This window comes from Oculina patagonica, chromosome 13, assembly GCF_052425735.1.
Source record: "Oculina patagonica isolate OP01 chromosome 13, crgOcupat, whole genome shotgun sequence".
Classification (NCBI taxonomy): Eukaryota; Metazoa; Cnidaria; class Anthozoa; order Scleractinia; family Oculinidae; genus Oculina; species Oculina patagonica.
The window spans coordinates 36605114-36628836 of NC_135770.1; the positions used below are offsets into that span (position 1 = coordinate 36605114).

The 23723-nt window shown below is 38.8% G+C and overlaps 2 protein-coding genes across 3 annotated transcripts; both read left to right on the forward strand.

The window, feature by feature from the left end:
- The first annotated feature begins 1096 nt into the window (after window positions 1-1096).
- On the forward strand, window positions 1097-14747 carry LOC144635801 (uncharacterized). Of its 2 annotated transcripts, XM_078494910.1 has the most exons (8): window positions 1097-1228; window positions 1618-2291; window positions 7844-7907; window positions 8175-8317; window positions 9103-9162; window positions 10302-10383; window positions 11276-12360; window positions 14398-14747. In XM_078494910.1, exons 2-8 carry the CDS (start codon window positions 1662-1664, stop codon window positions 14524-14526), a joined length of 2193 nt encoding a protein of 730 aa, XP_078351036.1. In that variant the 5' UTR covers window positions 1097-1228; window positions 1618-1661; the 3' UTR covers window positions 14527-14747. The 2 variants fall into 2 exon arrangements, with proteins under 2 accessions (XP_078351036.1, XP_078351035.1); XM_078494909.1 differs by lacking the exon at window positions 1097-1228 and having other exon boundaries at window positions 1300-2291.
- A 4352-nt stretch (window positions 14748-19099) lies between these two features.
- Window positions 19100-23350, forward strand: LOC144635820 (uncharacterized). Its single transcript, XM_078494939.1, has 4 exons — window positions 19100-19232; window positions 20230-20311; window positions 21167-22248; window positions 23013-23350. Exons 1-4 carry the CDS (start codon window positions 19182-19184, stop codon window positions 23139-23141), a joined length of 1344 nt encoding a protein of 447 aa, XP_078351065.1. The 5' UTR covers window positions 19100-19181; the 3' UTR covers window positions 23142-23350.
- The last annotated feature ends 373 nt before the right edge of the window (window positions 23351-23723 follow it).

A 23723-nucleotide genomic window follows, 5' to 3' on the forward strand; every position in this document is an offset into this window, starting at 1 on the left:
CTTTTAAAATTATACAATCCCTAAATTTGGGAAAGCCGGATGGATCACTTATAATGCGAAAACTGTGCTAACACTAGAACACTTGCAGTGAGCAGCTTTTGAAAAAGGTTAGGCCCCGTCCACACTGACCCGGGTAAATTTGAAAACGCATCTCTTTTTTCCCGGTTGGGCCAAGCGTCCACACTGAAACGGCGTTTTCGGTCAACGTAAACGGGGCTTTTGAAAAGCGCTCACCAATGAAGCGTATCGTTTTTAAATTTTCTCGGGTTAATGTGGACGGGAAACACTTTACGCGGCGTTTTCAAATTTCTCCGTTTTCAAATTTACCCGGGTCAGTGTGGACGGGGCCTTAGTCTAAGGACATAGAGGTGAGCGAGGGAACGGCCGCGGAAATTTATACTGTCACAGTTGACCGAATTCAAATGCAAATGAAGGAAGGTTTTCAATCATATTGCCCTGAACAAATATTCATTCAGTGCAAGCTAGTTTAAGATCAACGTCGAAAATACTAATATTATGGGTTAATTTGTCGTTAAAATTTATTATTTAAGATTGTTTTACTGTCGATCGATCTTCAGATCGCAAGAACATATAAAAATTACGCCGCGTCAGTTTTTAAATATTTCATTTTGCGCGCAGACTTAGAAAAAGAAAAACACATTCGAAAATGCATATTAGGTGAAATGTGGGCGGTGATTCTTGTTTCATTGTTGTTTCAAATAATAATTGTTTTTAAAAAAATTGGCTTCGAAGTGATTGGAGTGCGCCCTGATTTAAATCAACAAATCTAGAAAACATCCAATAAAATTACTTGAATTATATTAATACTACTTTTTTTCTTTTCATTGTATACAATCTTCAAATCAACCTTATTGAATAGCCCCGAAATTATTTGATTATTCCAAATGCTGTGTTGTTTTAGAACATTGACAAAGGCAACGATATTTTTTCCATGAATTATAATTTGCTTATAAACCTGGGCAGGTGCCAAACCTGACAGCGAATCAAATTAGCATATTTGAAGCAGCTGCCGTCTATTGTGTCACTCGTATTTCAACAGTACAAAGTAACCCAAATTTGCATTTTGCGTTATGTTATTGCATTGGATGTTGGAGAAATCAAATTGACAAAAGCTCTTTCATAACTGAGATTATTGAACTTTTCAGGAGAGAAAAGCTTCGTTTTAAGAGTTTGCGCCAATTGTAAAAGTTCAGAACTGTAAAACATTGTAAGTATTTTCTTGAAAAGTTTTTGTTTAATCTAGCTAAAAAAGGATTTGCAAGACGCATGTTTGACGAAATTTACGCCACAAGGCATGTAAACGTCCGCTTCAGGCAATGTGATTATCATTTATTACTGTTCAACTTGTACTCTATCGTATCCATGCTTTAAGACGATTACTCCATAACACGAATATTTTAGGGAGAAGAGAATATATTACTTATTGAAAGTGTGTTCGCTCAAGCCGTCATTTGATGCGACGATTATTCAAAATTCTCTTCCGTACCTAGTTGATATGCGCATATTTTAGAAAAATTGAATCGTAAAGAGAAACAGTATTATTCCTTGTCTGATTATTTATTCTCATCTTGCTAACTTTTCATTCTCTACGAACAGATTCGAAAGGGTGAGTTTGCGCTGGTGGAGACAAGCATTCCGTAATGAACAAGTCTTCTGAAAACAGCCAAAAAGTTTTTGTGAAAAGTTCGACCAAAGGACGAGGAAAGGATACCGAGATTCGTTCCAAAAAACATAAGAATGAGCTGCATATTTTGAAAATGTCACAGGAATGGGATTTGAGGAGGCAACAAAGACGTTTGGATCGCCAGAAGTGGGTCGAAGAACGAAGAAATCAGAAGCTACCAATCTGGCAACGCGTTGGTAACCTTCGGGTTCAAGCGAATGAAGAAGAGATTTTGCACGGCCGACCTGACAATCAACATGTAAACAAAAAGGAACATACCAAAAATTCAAATGAGGGTAGCCAAGCTAGGATTACAAAAGAGGAAGAAATAAAAGTAAAAGTGAAACAAACTGTTGTAGTGCCGCCAGCGGAAAGCAATTCATTTCGTCTTAAGTGCGCGCGGTTGTCTGAACTTATTCAAGATCGGTACGGCTCAAACCAGAAGAGAAATTCTGACGAGGACGAGATACAGTTTATTAAAACAGAACAACACAGAACAATAAACCAGCCCTTACAGTACAGCATCAACACATTAGACACATCAAATGTTTCCGCGCCGCAGATCGCTGGGCAAGTCACGATCACAACAGTTAAAACCTCGTCAAAGGTAAGATAATTTTAAAATTTTCTACAGGTTTCCGAGGCTTATTTACACATGCGTGCGGCCTGTAGACACTGCGATCAATACAAGCTTGTTAATATTTGCATACCAGTTCCCTGTTGCCAAAACTGATGATAACAAGGCTAAAAATTATGCGCAAAAACGTTTTCAATCTGAGCTTAATGAAAAGTTTTGATTTATATTAAAGAGCAGCTGTATACTACGGAAAATTGCCCCTGGCGCAATTTTATTTAAAAATCCAATGTTTTAGCCCTTTAACTTTTGAGCAAAACATCAGACGGCGACATTTTTTAAAGTTGCACTGTCGCAATCACTGAAAAAAGGATTGTTTTCGTTTCGTGCGTTATTTTTGTATACGGAAACGTCTTAGTAGGGGGGCAAAAAAAAAAAATTCGGAGAGTGTGGCCACCCTCGGCTTGCTTTTTTTTTTGCACCCCATACCTCACTGACTGAGGAGTCTGTTTTGAAGGCCGCTTAGAATTGGCCAAAGTTTTAGCTGTCAGCTGAGAAATGACGCATTTTTTAAGTGATAGCTGAGAACTGAGATCGGCAACGTTTACTGATAGTTGGGCTAACTGATAGCTGATAGTCGTATAGATTTAAAAATACTTCTTTTTACTTTTAAAGCTATCTATGGTCATGCGCCATGGTACTTGAATGAGATAATCACTATTAGAGAACAGCCGCGTTATAGACGTTGCAAAGCTGTCAAAGCTAATGGCGAAGTTAACTCCAGAATGGCCATTTATTTTCTTTACGCTGATGAAAAGTTTATACAAAGATTTGTTATTCACCAAAATTTCAGCTTCCAACGAGTGCTAAAACCCTACGAAATCCTTTTCGGAAGTAGCCCAAACCTGGTAATGTATGCGTGACGTCAAAGAGCTCAGCCTGAAATTTGGCGGGAAAATTTAAACTTGTTGAGACTCTTTGTTTCTTTGCAGTGGCTTTTGTTTGTCAAAATGTTTGTTTGTGCAGCTCCATGTTTCTCAAACAGAGCTCCGAGAGAAACAAAAATCTTTTCACCGTCTTTCAATATCTAAAAGAAAAATTGCTCAAGAATGGCTTATAAGAATGGGCAGAGTAGAAAAATTGTTAATTCAGAGTATTTCGCACACCAAAATTTAAATAGATAGATAGATAGATAGATAGATAGATAGATAGATAGATAGATAGATAGATAGATAGATAGATAGATAGATAGATAGATAGATAGATAGATAGATAGATAGATAGATAGATAGATAACTTTATTTTACATGGTTAGAACACTTAGCTAAAAGCTAGTTTACAGGTTCACCATGAAATGGAAAATTAAAGTTTCAGTGCCTGGACCGTTCAACGTGGCATGATTTTTAGAGAGGTCCCCATGGTCCCCGCTTGCGAGTTTAGTTTTTTATCAGTTGAGGATAAAACATGCGAAAACTTTGTCTTTAATTCCTTGTAGTAAATCGTTTTGATTGATCAATTTTCTTTCTCGTGTATATTCACAATTACCCCTATTCCCTTGTAATATGTAATCACGCTAATGCTTTTTCGCCTATCTTCCACACTGATACGATCGAAAAAGCTCATCCTTTTATCAGAAACGCATACATTAAAAAAGGCTGTTCACAGTGCTAGTGGAGACATTTGAAAACGGGCACCCTCGTTCCCAGACGCCTGACTCACGCTTCATGCTTGTTGTCCGTTGTCAGTGGTGCGAAGCGCCTGAGGAGGCTGGTACCCAATCGTATCCGGCGTAATGTGGACGACGACCAAGACGGCGAAAACATAGGCTTTCGAATGCGCTGCGCTTTCGATCGTATATCAGCGTGGACGTTAGACGAAAATGAATTGAAATTTAGGTGAACTTTAAATTTCGTCCAATAAAATGCAAATTTATTATTCTGAGTTCTTTCAGAACCACTGTGAAATTTTAACGAATCGACTCCCAAATTCAGTTATCAAGTGTTATTTCTAACGCATTAGTATATAAATATATATTCATGATCTTACATCCAGTGCGACATGATAAAAGCAACATTCTCGAAGCTTCAATAAAAAAAATTCTGCCACAGATGTATTTCTGTGTCCTTAAAATCCTTTGTCATGTTCTTTTTGGGATAATCAAAAAAATAGGGAGATATTGGCTGACTTCCCTTATATTTACATCTCGCGTTCAGAAACAAATATCAAATTGTGAAGTAAATAACAAAGATGGTATAAATTTTAAGCTAGGTGATAAATAATGAAGATGAATTTTTCAACAATGACACGAGCATGGGACAAAGAAAAATTCTGAGTACTCGACGGGAATCGAACCCATGGCCTCCCAGATACCGGTTGGGCGCTCTAACCAACTGAACTACGAGAGACTCGTGGACGTGGAGAGCTGGGCCATTTACTAGGTTGATATGTGACATGCGTCCCTGCATACAGCAAGGATCAGCAATGTGGAAATCATCAGTGTATAGTAAATGATTAAGATGGTAAATTTCAAGCTCGGTGATAATAATAATAATAATAATAACAACTTTATTTAATGAGGGTTACACATTACAGTTAAAAACTGAAAAACCTGTGGCCCTCCCCTAGAATAAAAGTTAATACTACTACAAATATATTATCAATAAAAAAAAGAAAACAGATAAAATAGATAAAAACTAGATAAAAATACAAACAATAATTTGGGTGTGACAGTATAAAAATTTAAAAATTATGACATGGGAAAGCTATCTAAGTCGGCATAACCTTCCTTAATAAAATTACTATAATTATGTTTAAAGGCCTTAATGCTAGTGCTAGTTCTAATATATATAGGCAAAGAGTTCCAACATTTAGTGGCTGAAACAAGAAAAGTTCTTCCACCTTCCGTTTCACGGTTATACCGAGGACAGCGTAAAGTAATATCACCATAGCGCGAGGTTCTGGTGGACATGTCATTGACACTTACAAGTCTGTTCCTTAAATACTCTGGGCATTGTCCATTTAGGCATTTGTAAATTAAGCATAGCTTATTAACAGTGATTTCATCATAAAAGGGCAACCAGTCTAGTCTCTTAAATAAACTTACAGTACGTTCATCTCTTGTTTTAACGCCTAGGATAACACGGGCAGCCCTTTTCTGGAGACGAAAAATTCTTCTTTTGTTACTTTTAGATGTTGAACTCCAGACTGCTCCGCCGTACAGAAATATAGGCTTAATAGTTGCATTGTAGAAGAGTATGCGCTCGTTTAGAGGAAGATAATGTCTGATTGACCTAAGAACACCTAAACGCTTTGCTAGTTTCTTACATAAGTGTTCGACATGTTCATTGAAACTTAGGTCTTGATCAACATGGACTCCAAGAAGCTTGTGGCTTGTGGTATTGTCTAAGGCTTCCCCGCTGCTAGTACAGACTTTCATCTCGTCGACACCGGTACTACCGATCTTAGTGCGTAGCCTACTCCCAGTTACAAACATAGACTTCGTCTTCTCGATATTTAGTTTGAAACGGTTATTTCTAGTCCAGTCCTCAAGCTCACGGGTGCTCTCACAGAGCCTGGAGCATAGACCAGAAGTATCAGTGTATGGCGAGGATGAGCTCATAGTTGCATCATCCGCAAAGATGTCGACTGTGGTTGGTTGTGACACTCCCTCGGAAAGATCGTTTATGAATACCAGGAAGAGTAGTGGAGAGAGTACGGATCCCTGTGGTACACCATATGTGAGAGCCTGGGACGAAGACTGTGCACTACCGCGGATGACCGTGCGCTGCCTGCGATTTTGAAGGAACGAGCGCATAAGGGCCAGGCTGCATTCATCCAGACCATAGATAAATAATGAAGACGATGATCTTAGCGGTATGCAGGACGCGTGTCACATATGAACCTAGTTAATGACCCAGCTCTCTCGTAGCTCAGTTGATTACAGCGTCCAACCGGTATCTGGGAGGCCATGGGTTCGATTCCCGTCGGGGACTCAGAAGTTTTCTTTGTTCCATGCTCGTGTCATTGTTGAAAAATTCATTTTCATTATTTATCACCGAGCTTTAAATTTACCATCGTTATTATTTACTACACACTTGATGATTTCCACATTGCTGATCTTAGCGGTATACACGCGTGTCACATATGAACCTAGTAAACAGCCCAGCTCACCATGAGTCTCTCGTATAGCTCAGTTGGTTAGAGCGCCCAACCGGTATCTAGGAGGCCTTGGGTTCGATTCCCGTCGGGGACTCAGAATTTTTCTTTGTCCCATGCTCGTATGCTCGTGTCATTTTTGAAAAATTCATCTTCATTATTTATCACCAAGCTTAAAATTTACCATCGTTATTATCTACTACACTTGATGATTTCCACATTGCTGATCCTTGCGGTATGCAGGACGCGTGTCACATAATGCTGTTTACTAGGTTGATATCATAACAACCTAGTAAACAGCCCAGCTCGCCATGAGTCTCTCGTAGCTCAGTTGGTTAGAGCCCCCAACCGGTATCTAGGAGGCCTTGGGTTCGATTCCCGTCGGGGACTCAGAATTTTTCTTTGTCCCATGCTCGTATGCTCGTGTCATTTTTGAAAAATTCATCTTCATTATTTATCACCGAGCTTAAAATTTACCATCGTTATTATTTACTACACACTTGATGATTTCCCCATTGCTGATCCTTGCGGTATGCAGGACGCGTGTCACATAATGCTGTTTACTAGGTTGATATCATAACAACCTAGTAAACAGCCCAGCTCGCCATGAGTCTCTCGTAGCTCAGTTGGTTAGAGCCCCCAACCGGTATCTGGGAGGCCATGGGTTCGATTCCCGTCAGGGACTCAGAAGTTTTCTTTGTTCCATGCTCGTGTCATTGTTGAAAAATTCATCTTCATTATTTATCACCGAGCTTTAAATTTACCATCGTTATTATTTACTACACACTTGATGATTTCCACATTGCTGATCCTAGCGGTATACATGCCGCATGATGCGTGTCACATATGAACCTAGTAAACAGCCCAGCTCTCCACGAGTCTCTCGTATAGCTCAGTTGGTTGAAACGCCTAACCGGTATCTAGGAGGCCTTGGGTTCGATTCCCGTCGGGGACTCAGAATTTTTCTTTGTCCCATGCTCGTGTCATTGTTGAAAAATACATCTTCGTTATTTATCACCGAGCTCAAATTTTAACATCTTTAATATTTACTACACACTTGATGATTTCGACATTGCTGATCCTAGCAGTATGCAGGACGCGTGTCACATATCAACCAAGTAAAGGGCCTAGCTCTCCACGTGTGTCTCGTAGCTCAGTTGGTTAGAGCGCCCAACCGGTATCTGGGAGGCCATGGGTTCGATTCCCCGTGGGGAACTCAGAATTTTTCTTTGTCCCATGCTCGTGTCATATTTGTTGAAAAATTCATTGTCATTAAATATCAAATTGGACGTTTTTCCAAAAGGAGAAATATGAATTTGCGGGTAGGGTAACAGTGGGTGTATCTATAAATGCGCAAAAGCAAATCTATTATAATCGATAAATTTAATGCTATTTAACGTCGCACTTGTAACTTTGTTCTTTTCTTACAGTCTTCGACAGGACGCGACAAAAATGATGGGCAACAATTTGAGAGCAGAACAGCCTCCGACGCAGGTACATAGTACTGTTCTTACCGTCATTTGTCTTCTAATTAAGGAATTCATTCCTACAATGGTCGTTTCGTTGCTGTGTCGACCACAAGTATAAATCATGCGCGCTTGAACGTCCGCTGTCAAGTTATATTCATGTAACTATCACAATGGATTGTATCCACTAAAGAACGGACTAAAAGCGCTCTTAAAAAAACTATGCTCGTTTTCCGACGGGTTAACGTTTCTGATATGAGGTACTACATTAAACAGCTCTTGTCTAAATCTGCAGAAAGGAAAGCCGTCCGCAGCCCAAGGAAAGAGGCGCGCGGTTCTGTACCTTCCCAAAATGTATCGACAACTGAAGGGGTTAGAGTTAAAGACAGGAAGCGAAAATTGGACGCTGTAACATTAGAAGACGACACAGGACAAAAGGCAAGTTTGTTTAAAACAATTTGTTCTAGATCTTACGTAAGGGTCGAATTTTGAAGCTAGTCATAATTAGTTGAACGATATTTTGTGTGTTGTAAACACATGTATATACACAAAAGTGACAAATGCTATTGAAATTAGTCAAAGAACGCGTTAATTTTGAAATATTTAAATTCAGCGATAAGAAACATTTGTTTCGAGTCTCTTAAATTTAAAAACGGCAAGCGTTGTTGTGTTGCGCTCATAAAAAATAAACGTGACTCTCAAGACCCATCTCCCCACTCAAGTGTATACTAATGTGGAAGACAAGCGAAATATTGGAAAAATGATGAGGGTACCCCGTGCTGGACTAGCATCTAATTCTTTTTACGTGAAAAGCAATACTCTGAACGCTTCGAAGAACGGAATAGCCTGTTGAATTTCCGAACTTTTACCGCTTCATGAAAACTCGTCTTCAAAAATTACCATTTAAATGGTTGCACCAAAGCTCTTTAAAACTCCTAATGTATTCCCTATTTGTATTTTATCACATCGAAAGGCGATGCAAGGCACAGAAAATAATTTAATTTGATAAGGCTTACTGTTTTATTAGCATTAGTTAGTATTCAACTATCCACCAACTTAAAAAGAAAAGCGTTGGCGTATATTTTTGAGACAAAAAAATGCTGTTTTCTTTTGAAAATGACTAAAATTCATAACAACACCGCGACTCCTAGCCAATCAAACCTTGTGCGTTTTACTTTTTTATGTATTCAAAATTAAAATATTTTTATTTTCTATTATTTTAGCCCAAACTTATGTGCGTCGATAAACCAACAACCCTAGAGAGTATTGAAAGACAAAACGGGGTAAGAAATGTCTTTTTTTTTCAAAGTTTACAAGAAGGCACATTTTGTGCTTAATTCTTCCTGACTGTGGTTATCCGACAATTTTAGTTCAAGAACGTTTACTATTTTAAAACCTTACATTTTTTCGTTAACGAGAATTCTCCAAGGTTATCTAATTTATTCTAGCGCCGTGTTTTTTTTTAACTTCCCTCCTTCTTCGGTAAGTCTCAGTTTTTACTACACTCCTGAAGAAGGATGGTTAAAAAATGTCGCTGAAATAAACTGGATATTACGCCTTTACTTGACCATTTCACGTGTTTTCAGGAGCCCTAACAAAACGAGGAAACATGTTTCCAGAAACATTCGTAGCGCGTGCATGTTTCCCTTATGTCTTCCAGTTTTGCCACACCGGACGCGTTGTTTCCAGCGTCAATTTTGTCTCCAGGAAGCAAAATTTGCTTCTGCTACGCCGCAGAAACAATCGTATTTCCGCGCGGCAAGGAACCATGGCAAAACGAGAAAACAAGTTTTACTTCATGGAAACAAAAATTGACGCTGGAAACGATGCTTCCCGTGTGGCAAAACCGGTTAACATTGGGGAAATATGTGCACGCTGTGAGTATTTCTTTTCTTTTTTATGTCTTTATTTCGCTTATTAAAATACATAACAAACGTTACATTAAACTCGTTAAAATCGCTTAAATATGGAAAGATGTTTCCTCGTTTTGCCAGGCCTTAAGAAACGTACCAAGATGTTTTACCCCGGCAAGAAGAATTAATTTAATCCGCTGTAGTATATTTCCTAAAAGCCAAGCAAACGTTTTCCATAAAAGAAAACAAATTAAGGTGTCCTTACTTTGAATGATGTTTGTCGATAGAACTGAGAATATTTCGAAAATAGATCTTAATTTTCTCGGTACTTGTTCATGTTCCACATCGCGTCGAATTTGCAACCTCTCGTCTCCGTGTTTCCCAAGGTTTGAGAGCGAAATTCAATCCCAGTGAAAATAACTCATTCTGAGCATACAAAGGGTACTTGACAAAAGTCACCCCTGCCCCCTCCCGTCCCACCTTTGGGCGCTTGATAGTTTTAACCTTAAATAATCTCTTGTATTGTCTTTTTTAAATTAAGTTATTTTGATATTTTTCCTATTTTCTAGCCGGTCACGACATCAAGTTCCACGAAAAATTCCAGTACAATGATGAGACACAGTCGCGAAAGCCTGGATCAGAGCGTCAGAGGTAGACATTTAATTTGGCGCATTCGTCCACGACCCTTCCCCAAAGCCCAACCAAAAAGGGGGAGGGGGTTGGAGAATGTCGCAAACCCTAGATAGGGAAAGGGGGGTTGATAAATTATTCTAGAAAATAAAATAGATAGTTTAAGTGTTATTTAACTAATTTTCAACAATGTTGAATTACGCACTTTTGGTGGGTCGACTGTAGTGTATCTTCATTTCACAAGGATTTCATGCGCCGTCAGTTACAACAGTTATTTGACTCTTCACATTAACTACATGACGTAGTTCTGTGCTGACTGTCTTTTTTGTTTGCTTGTTTGAAATTTCTACAACTTGCGATAGACCATAATAAATAAACATTTTTTTAAAAAAAATAGCAGTTTAGGCGCCAGAATTTTTCATTTCGTTTAGTTTAGTTTTAGTGTCATAGCTTAGTGTTAGTTTTCGTGTTAATTAGTTCCCTTTGTTTTTTAGTCTTTGTTTTTAGTACATGCTATTTTTATTTGCATATTGGTATATATTTTGTTGCGTGTAATTTAATTTAGTCAGTTTTGTTTGTGAATTTCGAGTCAAGTTTCTATTTCGAGTCTATGGTCAGTTCCAAGTTTACTGTTCGTCTTTTATGTTTTTTCAGTGGTCACATTCGTCTTTGTAAGTTTTTCGTTTATTTCGTTTTGTCGTTTTTCTGTTTTCCTCACGTCGTTCGTTGTAAGTTATTTTTGGCTCATTTCTGTGTATGTAATCTTGTTATTTTCAGTTACCGTATCTATCTTCGATAAAACGTGTGTATAAAAAGATGGATTTTGCGTGATTTTGCGTTAGCGACTACATGCAGTGTAACTGGTCAGGAGCCCATCGAACTGGTTTAAAATAACTCTTATTCTTATTAACAGGAGATGAAACCATGCCGCAGATAAAGCAATGCTATTCCTTACTCGACCGCCGAGAAGATGACGTCCTCTTTGTTAAAAGGTCACAAAGCAAGTCCACATCAGTTGCTGTTCCCATGACAACGCCAGTAACTATGACAACCGCGCCTTCCCAGGCTAAAGGGTTACCATCATCAGTGGGTGTGGATCCAGGCTGTATTGTTTACATTTCAAAACCTGTGGCGCAAACCCCCTCGCCTGGCGCCAATGTGCATCCCAGGGCTGGATACCTCCTGCCTGTTTACAAGCCGGACACGAGAGAGGCGGCGTATGCATTCTTGCCAGCTGGCGCCCAGCTTCCTCACCGCACGGGGGACAAAGCGGGGTTGGATACCCGCGCGCCAGATCGCAAAAGCAATAGTTACAATACACCAGTTACAAGTTCAAGTACGCATTCTCATCCACTTCCCCACATGACAACTGGTTTAAAGGAGACGCACACCGCAAGTATTCCTGAAAAAGCAAAGACTATTCCGCACACGCAACCTTATCCCTCCTCCTTGTACAGAGACAACACGTCACACAATACAAGAGTACATTCTAGTTATGACTCTAGTAGCGTGACTGTCACGCTAACAAATCCGTCACGAGCTGATTCAGCTCATGTCAATGGCGGCTCAGCAAGCGGAAATGGAAAGACCCACGCTGTTAATGTATCACAAGCGCATTCGCAACAGCTGAAAGCAAGTGCTTACATTGGTACCCCGCAAATTCCAAGACAGGATTTGACTAACAAATCTTCAGCAGCCCCACATGACACACTTCACTACCCAGCCGCGTGCCGCACGCCGGAAATCGTACCAAACCCAACGGCAAACACTCAAGAAGCCATCTTCAACCCAATGTCCTTGTACGTTAGGGCCAGATTGGTTCCCAAGGAGGTAGTGACGGTGAATCACGGGGCGGAACCCACCAGTCCTCCACTCGTGGAGTATATTAAGACTGATGCGATATGTGATAAGGAGTTGACAAAATGGGACGCAAAAAACGTGGCTGATTTCATCGCTGCAACTGACTGCAAGGATAAGGCAGAGCTATTTTTGGAAGAGGTTTGTATCAGATAATCAAATCTTACACTGATCGGCTAGCCTTAGTGAACAGAAGTCTCCCTGCGCGCCAATTCATCAAATCATCAGCAGAGAGGCTCTTCCTGAAACATTCAATGCCAGGACCCATTACCCGGAGCGTGCAATTTCCGTATATTTGTGTAACGGCGTTTTCACATTTACTGTTATTTTTCAAGCCTCTCCCGCGGAAATTACTGCTTCCGATAAAGTCAGCTACTAGTTTACGAAGAAATACTGAAATCATCGCTTGAAATGCTGTCAGAACACTCCGAAAAAGTTTCCTCGCATGTATCCGCTATGTTAACTTCCTAGGTGGATGAGTACTGTAGTTACGTATCAATACGAAATCGCTTGTGATTGGCTAACCCAAATCAATTCGCGAGAAAATCTTATCTAAAAATAAATTTACTTGTGAAAACGTCGTTTCACAGACGCAGTATGGAAGTTGCACGTTCCGGGTGATTGGTTCCTGTCTATACTAATCATGTAGCTCTTTAGAGATCAGTACAGTGTCTTTGATTGGTCATTACTTGCGCGCGAAATTCAAAACCGAGCAACAACCAATCAGATCTCTGTAGAGGTACGTCATCAGTGTGGAATTTTAGGGCTGAATCCCAGACGTCTCTTGACCAGGGAAAGAATTAAACCCGCGAACTTCTATCAGGCCAAAATAACAATAAAACGCGAGTATTCAGATTCTCCTAACAAAAAATAGTTTGCATTTCGAAAAAAAATCTTTGCAGATGTGCATAAACTAAAATCAAAGATCTCTTCGAGATATAGATTTTTTTTGCATGAAGTTAGTATGAGTAGAAGGCTTATCCTGGGCATTGTTGTTCGAACATATCATGGAAGAATTCAAACGTCTTTCAGTTCAAGCATTTTTTTTATTTTCGCGGAGGAAATGCTGTATTTGTCAGTCGCGACGGCTGGGTGCTTTGCGACTCATATACTTTGGCTTGGTTAAAAATGGTAAACTTTGACGTTTGCCTTTAATCGAAATAGTTGTTTCCTTTCGAGTTAGAAAGATTTCTACTCGGCTTAATGCAGGGTTCCCGATAAAGGTTACGCACGACAGAGTTATCTTTTGTCTCGTCACGCAATCTTAACCCCACATTGAGAAGTAAATTTTCGTTTGGATATTACCAAAAGCCGCTTCTCCTCGCGTTATTCTTTACCTTACGGCTACACATGCCATTTCTAACGACTACATTTCCAGTAAAACAGTTGCTGTTTATTTTTCTAATGGCGATGCATTACCTTCTGAACAGAAGCAAAAAGGTTTAGCGTTTACTGCTTCCACCGGAAGTAATTTCACAACAGGCTACAAAAACACTTGTAAATATCACTTAACACATTTAATGATGTTGCAATTCTAAATTGTGCAACTCAGCAGAAATAATCAATTGTCACGAAATGAGTTCCCTTTGGTTAACTATTAGCAACGTTTTAGTGTGTGAAAGACTTGTTCCAGTACAAATTTGCGTTGTTAATCGTGTACCAGTACAAATTGCGTTCTTAATCGTTTTAAACTTCGCTACCTTCGAGCGCTGAACCCCTTACATTCTTAATTGGTTATGTGACGTAAGATTTGGGCTACTCACGTTTTTGATTGTTATATAACGTTTGTAAATTTGACAAGTCACGTTTTTCTACAAGAACGGAAGTGCTGAAGCACAACTATAGAGTAACACTTTACAAGTCACGCGCTTTGATCACCCACAGCGGAAAGTATTCCCTTGAGAAATTAAAACAGTCCCTTGAGAGTTAACAAGAATGTGATTCCTTCCGGTTCCAGATTTATACCCCACATAACTGCTATTCTCCTTCTTTTTGCTTGTAAACAAGCAAAAAAAGTCGAAAAAAAGAGTTTGCTGAGGAAAATTTTTCGTACCCCCCTCTCCCTCAAAGAAAATAATGGTCCGTCCCTTAGTGGTACGACAATCTTAAAAGCGCATGTTTCGTTCTTATGACTAAACTGTTGTCCTTTTTTCCTGTTTTTTTTTTTTTAAATTGCAGGAAATTGACGGCAAAGCTCTGCTTTCACTTTCCCCAGAGATGCTTATGAAAGGAATGAACCTGAAGCTCGGACCCGCTGTAAAACTTTATAATCACATCGCTAATTTGAGAACGGCACTGTTACTTTAAATTCAGTTTGGTTTGTCAAGGCGAGAATCATATATTTGGCTGTTTGTATTTATAAAGATTACTTGCATCAAGGAAAGTATTTGTTTGTATATGTGCATGAAACATAACACATCATCTTGAAGTCGCATAGATACGTACGTGCTATTTATTTTGTACATTTTGTATTATGATTCATGATTATTATATATTGGTAATTAAAGAAATGAGAGTGTTGATTATAAGTGGTTTTAATTTTGTTAGATTTTGTTCTCCGAAATAATAACCCTTAATGTTCCCTTTGGCTCAGAATTAGAGTTAATCGGTAAAACCTGATTCTAGGGATAAACATCTTTCCTCTGTTCCGCAATAAAGCAATTTGTTTTAAAGCTGTTTCGCTCTGATCCTATACCCTTAAAAAAAATGAAAATTTCCCCTTGCTCACCTAGGTCATATGAATTTCACCTGTATTGCGAAATCAGACAAAATCAAACAACGCACTTGGTATAGCAGCATATACATGTATGCAGAAAGATTGAAAAAAAAATGTGGAAAAAGAAATAAGTTGCACGCTTTCTCTATACCACAAATGCGGAAAAACAATTCAAGCTCATTCATATTATCGGGCAAATACTACCTGCTTTTTTTAACTAAAATACTGTAAAATTCCGGTTATAAGCCCCCCCCCCCCCCGGTTATAGGCCCATCTACCTGGAAACAAAAAAATACATCCGATTATAAGCCCCCCTCTGCCGGTTGACAGTACTGATCAGGGCTAAATGTTGCTTTATTATACGTTTTTAACTTAAAACGTATTTCGATCAACACCCCGGTGGCTCTTTTCGATACGTTTTTTTATTCCGCTTATAAGCCCTCCCGGAAATAATCTCCTCCACTTATAAGCCCATCCAAAAACCCTTACGAAGTTGTATAAGCCCAGGGCTTATAACCGGAATTTTACGGTATACGCGCGAAAATTGCCTACGAGGTGCGGACAAAATTGAACCAAAACGTGGTTTATTGATCACTTTGTACATTGGAGTCTTTCTCATTCATGTGAATCTGTCCCTAACGTCACAGACAACTTAGACAAGGCTTGCTAAGAGTGAAAGCAGCTAGGCTTATGTTCCATTACTCAGTCACAAAACAATGTAATTTCTTCCTAACAAGTTGCAGATAACGTCATTAGTTGCTTTGCGTGTACATTTCAAACAGTGTTGCAGTTGATGTGATGATAAATCAAAGGAGTGTATAAACAAAACGTAACTATTAGCGAGAGGAGTATGGCGGGCCATCGCGGTCAAAAGTAGATATCATGATATCACTGCTTGATATCATGATATTTGTGAGATATCATAATATCTTGATATCTTGATAACATGATATCATGATATCAGGCAAGATATCATTTCGTCATGATATCTCTACGATAAGGTCTCGCTTTTGCAAATTAATCACAAAACCATTTTGCAAATCGCTAAACCATTTCGCAAATGTCATGTTGGTTTTGTTTTTTAGATGTCTGACTTGTGATATTGCTTAACGGGTTGTCATTTGGGGCTGTTGCCCGTTTGTGACATAAACCTTGTATAGACCCTTCTTTGCATAGCTAATAGAGATCTATAGACTCGAGTAGACCCCAGCTACCAGTTCATAACCCACATCACTATGGCTTACAAAAACCATGTGCTTTTAATTATGGTTTAGAATTTGATGTTATGTTCATTCAGCTCTGAAGCTCCCTCTCAGTTTCATGGGAGAGTACAGCCCAGTAATCTAAACAGCTTTTTTGAAAAGAGTCCTTCGTTTGGAAAACGAAGTAGCCGGACTAAAAACTTACAGAACTTACAACTTAACAGAGTCGATAACAACCGCGTTACCTCAGTTTTTGCAGTGTTTTTCCTTTTTTCAGGGCACTTGGCAATAGGGGTTTCCACCCGGGGGGACTCCCATATTAAACGGACGGGGATGCTCGTCGGAAATTTTGAAAAGAACCCCTAAAAGAGACCAATCTGGGCATGGCTCAACTATTTTAGCCCCCTAAAAGATACCAAAATTCTAAAAAGAGGATTTATTTTTGTATATTTCATCGTGTGCAACCCTAAACGAGACCCTGACGGCTAAAAATATTGCCATTTTGCCCAGAACATTCTAAGCGAGACCCAAAGTCCGAAATTTATACCCCTAAGCGAGACGACGAGAAATATGTATTTGCGGGTAGGGTAGCCTGCGTTGCAGACGAACAAAACCCCGGTTATATCCGATATAACCGGGGTTTTGTTCGTCTGCAACGCAGGCTACGGGTAGGGTAACAGTGGGTGTATCTATAAATGCGCAAAAGCAAATTTATTATAATCGATAAATTTAATGCTATTTAACGTCGCACTTGTAACTTTGTTTTTTTTTTACAGTCTACGACAGGACGCGACAAAAATGATGGGCAACAATTTGAGAGCAGAACAGCCTCCGACGCAGGTACATAGTACTGTTCTTACCGTCAGTTGTCTTCTAACAACAACAACAACAACATTTGAGCTTTATTTGCATGACCATAAAACATTACAGTATTGCAAAAGCATAGGGTAATATATAATAGTAATAATTACTAATTATTGACAATAAAAAGTCATTAAACAAAACTAATCACTGATCAAGAATTTGATAATACTTTGTCTCTCAATTCAATACAGGACGATATAAACTGCACTAATTGCATATTAATATAATAGTCAGCAGTGGAGTTCATTAATTGCACAATCAAGGTTGAAATTGATAACTGCTGGGGATTCGAAATTATATGATCTATTTTATTGAAAAAGATGTCTCTAATTTATGAATATCTTGGACAATGAAATAGAAAATGGGTTTCATCTTCAACATTATGCCCACAAATAGTGCAAAGTCTGTCACTTCTGGGGATATTGTTATATCTTCCTGTTTCAATCAGGAGTTTGTGATTACTTATTCTGAGTTTCACAAGCGTTTTTCGATTAGGATTTTTTCTAGTCAAATCTAAATAGGGTGAAGGTGTATAACTGTCTTTGAAAGTATTATAAAATTCTAGTTTTTGCGAAATACAAAGGGAATGTTTCCAATATATAAGCGATATATTTCTTTTTCATTTGATCTACAAGGTACTTTATCTTAGTGTCATCTAAAGTGCCATCATGATTAAAGTTAAAGGAAATGTCATAATAATTGAGGATCTTTATAAGATTGGAATAAAAACTATTTTTACCATTACAATGAAGATCTATTGACATTATCAGTGATTGCACGTCGAGGGAGTTTTGATCTTTATTTTGAAGATAACTTATGTACTTAAGAATTCGTTTATTTATATCAAAGGTTAAAGGGAATCGACCCATTTCAGCCCTGCATGCAATATTAGATGCCTTGTTATTAACTTGTAAGTAGCGTTTGCAAAATTGTAAGTGACTTTTTTCAATTGGTTAAGTGTCCCAAGACTTGAAATCTGATTTAGCAAAGACACCCCAGGCTTCGCTATTATAAGTCAAAATGGGTGAAATCATCTTCTAATTAAGGAATTCATTCCTACAATGGTCGTTTCGTTGCTGTGTCGACCACAAGTATAAATCATGCGCGCTTGAACGTCCGCTGTCAAGTTATATTCATGTATAAACTATCACAACAGATTGTATCCATTAAAGAACGGTCTAAAAGCGCTCTTAAAAAACGTTTCTAATATGAGGTTCTACATTAAACAGCTCTTGTCTAAATCTGCAGAAAGAAAAGCCGTCCGCAGCCCAAGGAAAGAAGCGCGCGGTTCTTTACCTTCACAAAATGTATCGACAACTGAAGGGATTAGAGCTAAAGAGAGGAAGCGAAAATTGGACGTTGTAACATTAGAAGACGACGCAGGACAAAAGGCAAGTTTGTTTAACACAATTTGTTCTAGATTTTACGTAAGGGTCGAATTTTGAAGCTAGTCATAATTAGTTGAACGATATTTTGTGTGTTGTAAACACATGTATATACACAAAAGTGACAAATGCTATTGAAATTAGTCAAAGAACGCGTTAATTTTGAAATATTTAAATACAGCGATCAGAAACATTAGTTTCGAGTCTCTTAAATTTAAACCCGGCAAGCGTTCTTGTGTTTCGCTCATAAAAAATAAACTTTACTGTCACGACCCATCTCTCCACTCAGGTGTATACTAATGTGAGAGACAAGCGAAATATTGGAAAAATGCTGAAGGTACCCCGTGATGGATCAGTATCATTTTCAGGAGAAAAGCAACACTCTAAATGTTCGTGCTACGAGAGAACGCAGTAGCCGGCTGAATTTTGGGACTTTACCGCTTTATGAAAACTCGCCTTCAAAAATTACCATTTAAATGGTTGCACCAAAGCTCTTTAAAACTCCTAATGCATTCCCTATTTGTATTTTATCACATCGAAAGGCGATGCAAGGCATAGAAAATAGTTTAATTTGACAAGGCTTACTGTTTTATTAGCATTAGTTAGTATTCAACTATCCATTAACTTATAAGCAAGCGTTGGCGTGTATTTTGAGACAAACTGCTGTTTTCTTTTGAAAATAACTAAAATTTATAACAACACCGCGACTCCTAGCCAATCAAACCACGCGCGTTTTACTTTTTTATGTATTCAAAATTAAAATATTTTTATTTTCTATTCTTTTAGCCCAAACTTATGTGCGTCGATAAACCAACAACCCTAGAGAGTATTGAAAGACAAAACGGGGTAAGAAATGTCTTTATTTTTTAAAGTTTGCAAGAAAGGCACATTTTGTGCTTAATTCTTCCTGGGTGTGGTTATCCGACAATTTTAGTTCAAGAACGTTTACAATTTTACAACCTTACATTTTTTCGTTAACGAGAATTCTCCAAGGTTATGTAATTTATTCTTGCGCCGTGGTTTTTTTACTTCCCTCCTTCTTCGGTAGGTCACAGTTTTTATTACAATCCTGAAGCAGGATGGTTAAAAAATGTCGCTGAAATAAACTGGATATTAAGCCTTTACTTGGTCATTTCACGTGTTTTCAGGAGGCCTGGCAAAACGAAGAAACGTGTTTCCAGAAACATTCGTAGCGCGCGCATGTTTCTCTTATGTCTTCCAGTTTTGCCACACCGGACGCGTTGTTTCCAGCGTCAATTTTGTCTCCAGGAAGCAAAATTTGCTTCTGCTATACCGGAAAACAATTGGTTTTTCCGCGCGGCATGGAATGATGGAACCATGGCAAAACGAGGGAACAAGTTTTTCTTCTTGGAAACAAAAATTGACGTTGGAAACGATACTTCCCGTGTGGCAAAACCGGTAAACAAGATGTTTAACCCCGGCAAGAAGAATTAATTAAATCCGCTGTAAAATATCTCCTAAAAGCCAAGCAAACGTTTTCCATAAAAGAAAACAAATTACGGTCCTTACTTTGAATGATGTTTGTGGATAGAATTGAGAATATTTCGAAGATAGATCTTAATTTTCTTGGTACTTGTTCATGTTCCACATCGCGTCGAATTTGTAACCTCTCGCCTCCGTGTTTCTCAAGGGTTGAGAGCGAAATTCAACCCCAGTGAAAATAACTCATTCTGAACATATAAAGTCATAAAGGGTACTTGACAAAAGTCACCCACTGCCCCCTCCCGTCCCACCTTTGGTTTCTTGATAGTTTTAACATTAAATAATATCTTGTATTGTCTTTTTTAAATTAAGTTATTTTGATATTTTTCCTATTTTCTAGCCGGTCACGACATCAAGTTCCACGAAAAATTCCAGTACAATGATGAGACACAGTCGCGAAAGCCTGGATCAGAGCGTCAGAGGTAGACATTTTTTTAGCGCATTCGTCCACGACGCTTCCCCCGAGCACAACCAAAAAGGGGGGGGGGGGGTTGGGCAATGTCGCAAACCCTAGATAGGGAGAGGGGGTTGATAAATTATTCTAGAAGATAAAATAGATAGTTGAAGTGTTATTTAACTAATTTTCAACAATTTTGAATTACGCACTTATAGTGGGTCCACTGTAGTGTACCGTAATTTCACAAGGATTTCACGCACTGTCAGTTACAACAGTTATGCGACTCCTCACATTAATTACATGAAGTAGTTCTGTGCTGACTGTCTTTTTTGTTTGCTTGTTTGAAATTTCTACAACTTGCAATAGACCCTAAATAAATTTTTTTATATAGCAGTGTAGGCGCCAGAATTTTTTTCGTTTTGTTTAGTTTTAGTGTCATAGCTTCGTGTTAGTTTTCGTGTTAATTAGTTCTCATTGTTTTTTGTCTTTGTTTTCAGCACATGTTATTTTTATTTGCATATTGGTATATATTCTGCTGCGTGTAATTTATTCAGTCAGTTTTGTTTGTGAATTTTGAGTCAAGTTTATATTTCGAGTCTATTTCGAGTCTATGGTCATGGTATGTTTTTTTCAGTGGTCACATTCGTCTTTGTAAGGTTTTTGTTTATTTCGTTTTGTCGTTTTTCTGTTTTCCTCATGTTGTTCGTTGTAAGTTATTTTATGCTCATTTCTGTGTTTGTAATCTTGTTATTTTCAGTTACCGTTTCTATCTTCAATTAAACATGTGTATAAAAAGATGGATTTTGCGTGATTTTGCGTTTTCGACTTCAAGCAGTGTGACTGTCGACTGGTCTAAAATAACTGTCATTCTTATTAACAGGAGATGAAACCATGCCGCAGATAAAGCAGTGCTACTCCTTACTCGACCGCCGAGAAGACGACGTCCTCTTTGTAAAAAGGTCACAAAGCAAGTCCACTTCAGTTGCTGTTGCCATGACATCACCAGTTACCATGACAACCGCGCCTTCCCAGGCCAAAAGGTTACCGTCATCAGTAGGCGTGGATCCTGGCTGTATTGTTTACATTTCAAAACCTGTGGCGCAAACTCCCTCGCCTGGCGCCAATGTGCATCCCAGGGCTGGATACCTCTTGCCTGTTTATAAGCCGGATACGAGAGAGGCAGCGTATGCATTTTTGCCAGCTGGCGCCCAGCTTCCTCATCGTGCAGGGGACAAAGCGGGGTTGGATACCCGCGCGCCAGATCGCAAAAGCAGTAGTTACAATACACCAGTTACAAGTACAAGTACGTATTCTCATTCACTTCCCCACTCGACATCTGGTTTAAATGAGACGCACACTGCAAGCATTCCTGACAAAGTAAAGACTGTTCCGCACACGCAACCACATTCCTCCTTGTACAGAGACAACACGTCACACAATACAAGAGTACATTCTAGTTATGACTCAGGCAGCGTGACTGTCACGCTAACAAATCCGTCACGAGCTGATTCAGCTCATGTCAATGGCAGCTCAGCAAGCGGAAATGGAAAGACCCACGTTGTTAATATACCACAAGCGCATTCACAACAGCTGAAAGCAAGTGCTTACATTGGTACCTCGCAAATTCCAAGACCGGATTTAACTAACAAATCTTCAGTAGTCCCACAAGACACACTTCACTACCCAGCCGCGTGTCGCACTCCGGAAATTGTACCAAACCCAACAGCAAACACTCAAGAAGCCATCTTCAACCCAATGTCCTTGTACGTTAGGGCCAGATTGGTTCCCAAGGAGGTAGTGACGGTGAATCACGGAGCGGAACCCACCAGTCCCCCACTCGTGGAGTATATTAAGACTGACGCGATATGTGATAAGGAGTTGACAAAATGGGACGCAAAAAACGTGGCTGATTTCATCGCTGCAACTGACTGCAAGGATAAGGCGGAGCTATTTTTGGAAGAGGTTTGTATCAGATAATCAAATCTTACACTCATCGGCTAACCTCAGTCTCCTTTCCCATGCTAATTCATTAAATCTTTATCAGAGACTTTACCTGAAAAATTCCAAATATAATAAAAAACTGTAATATCACAGCGACAAACCGATGAGTGGTGCCGGATCTATTGAAGACCTGGATCAGTAACTTGGTTAAAATGTAAAATATAGACGGCAAACTGATCCTGACGGCTAAAGCGGTCAAAAATAAACAGAGTGGATAAAAAGAAAAAAACTAGAATATATTGAAACAAACTTTGCAAAATTTGAAAAATTCCACACCGGTGACGTAGCTGTACAGAGATCCGTGCAGTGTCTCTGATTGGTTATCACTTGCGCTCGAAATTCAAAACCGAGAAACAACCAATCAGATCTCTGTAGAGCGACGTCATCAGTATCGAATTCATGGGGTCGAATTCCAGACCTCTCTCGAGCTTGGAAAGAATTGAGCCCGCGAACTGCAGGCCGATGATTTAAAATAACAATAAAACGCGAATATTCAGATTCTCCCAACAAAAAATAGTTTGCATTTCGAAAAAAAACATGTTTGCAGAGGTGCATAAACTAAAAAAAAAGTTTGCTGAGGAAAATTTTTCATCCCCCTCCCCTCCCCGTCAAAGAAAATAATGGTCCGTCCCTTAGTGTTACGACAATCTTAAAAGCGCATGTTTCGTTCTTATGACTAAACATTTATTTTCCTTTTTTCCTGTTTTTTTCTTTTCATATTGCAGGAAATTGACGGTAAAGCTCTGGTTTCACTTTCCCCAGAGATGCTTATGAAAGGAATGAACCTGAAGCTCGGACCCGCTGTAAAACTTTATAATCACATCGCTAATTTGAGAACGGCACTGTTACTTTAAATTCAGTTTGGCTTGCCAAGGCAAAAATCATATATTTGGCTCTTTGTATTTATAAAGATAACTTGCATCAAGGAAAGTATTTGTTTGTATATGTGCATGTAACTTAACACATCATCTTGAAGTCGCATAGATACGTACGTGCTATTTATTTTGTACATTTTGTATTATGATTCATGATTATTATATATTGGTAATTGAAGAAATGAGAGTGTTGATTATGAGTGGTTAAGTTGTTTTTATCCTCCGAGAGGAATGTTCTCCGAAATAATCACCCTTGTTCCCTTTTCCTCTAAATTAGAGTTATCAGTAAACCCTGATCTCAGGGATAAACATGTTTCCGTTTGTCCTGCAATAACGCTCATTGTTTTACAACGTTTTGCGCCGATCCTGTACCCTTAATTAAAAAAAAAATGAAATTTTCCTCTTGCTCACCTAGATCATATGCATTTCACCTATATGGCGAAAATGTATGTATGGTCTGGCGAACAGTGCACTTGGTATAGCAGCACATTTGCAGAAAGATTGAGAAACAAATCGTGGAAAATGAACTAAGTTTATACACGTTTTTTTCCCACAAATGTC

Excerpts from the sequence above, each read along its gene's own strand:
- LOC144635820 (XM_078494939.1), top strand. The coding sequence starts at position 19,182 with ATGTGCGTCGATAAACCAACAACCCTAGAGAGTATTGAAAGACAAAAC. Across the intron at positions 19,233-20,229 it reads GTATTGAAAGACAAAACGGG|CCGGTCACGACATCAAGTTC; the intron begins GTAAGAAATGTC and ends CCTATTTTCTAG. Across the intron at positions 22,249-23,012 it reads CGGAGCTATTTTTGGAAGAG|GAAATTGACGGTAAAGCTCT; the intron begins GTTTGTATCAGA and ends TTCATATTGCAG.
- LOC144635801 (XM_078494910.1), top strand. The coding sequence starts at position 1,662 with ATGAACAAGTCTTCTGAAAACAGCCAAAAAGTTTTTGTGAAAAGTTCG. Across the intron at positions 9,163-10,301 it reads GTATTGAAAGACAAAACGGG|CCGGTCACGACATCAAGTTC; the intron begins GTAAGAAATGTC and ends CCTATTTTCTAG. Across the intron at positions 12,361-14,397 it reads CAGAGCTATTTTTGGAAGAG|GAAATTGACGGCAAAGCTCT; the intron begins GTTTGTATCAGA and ends TTTAAATTGCAG.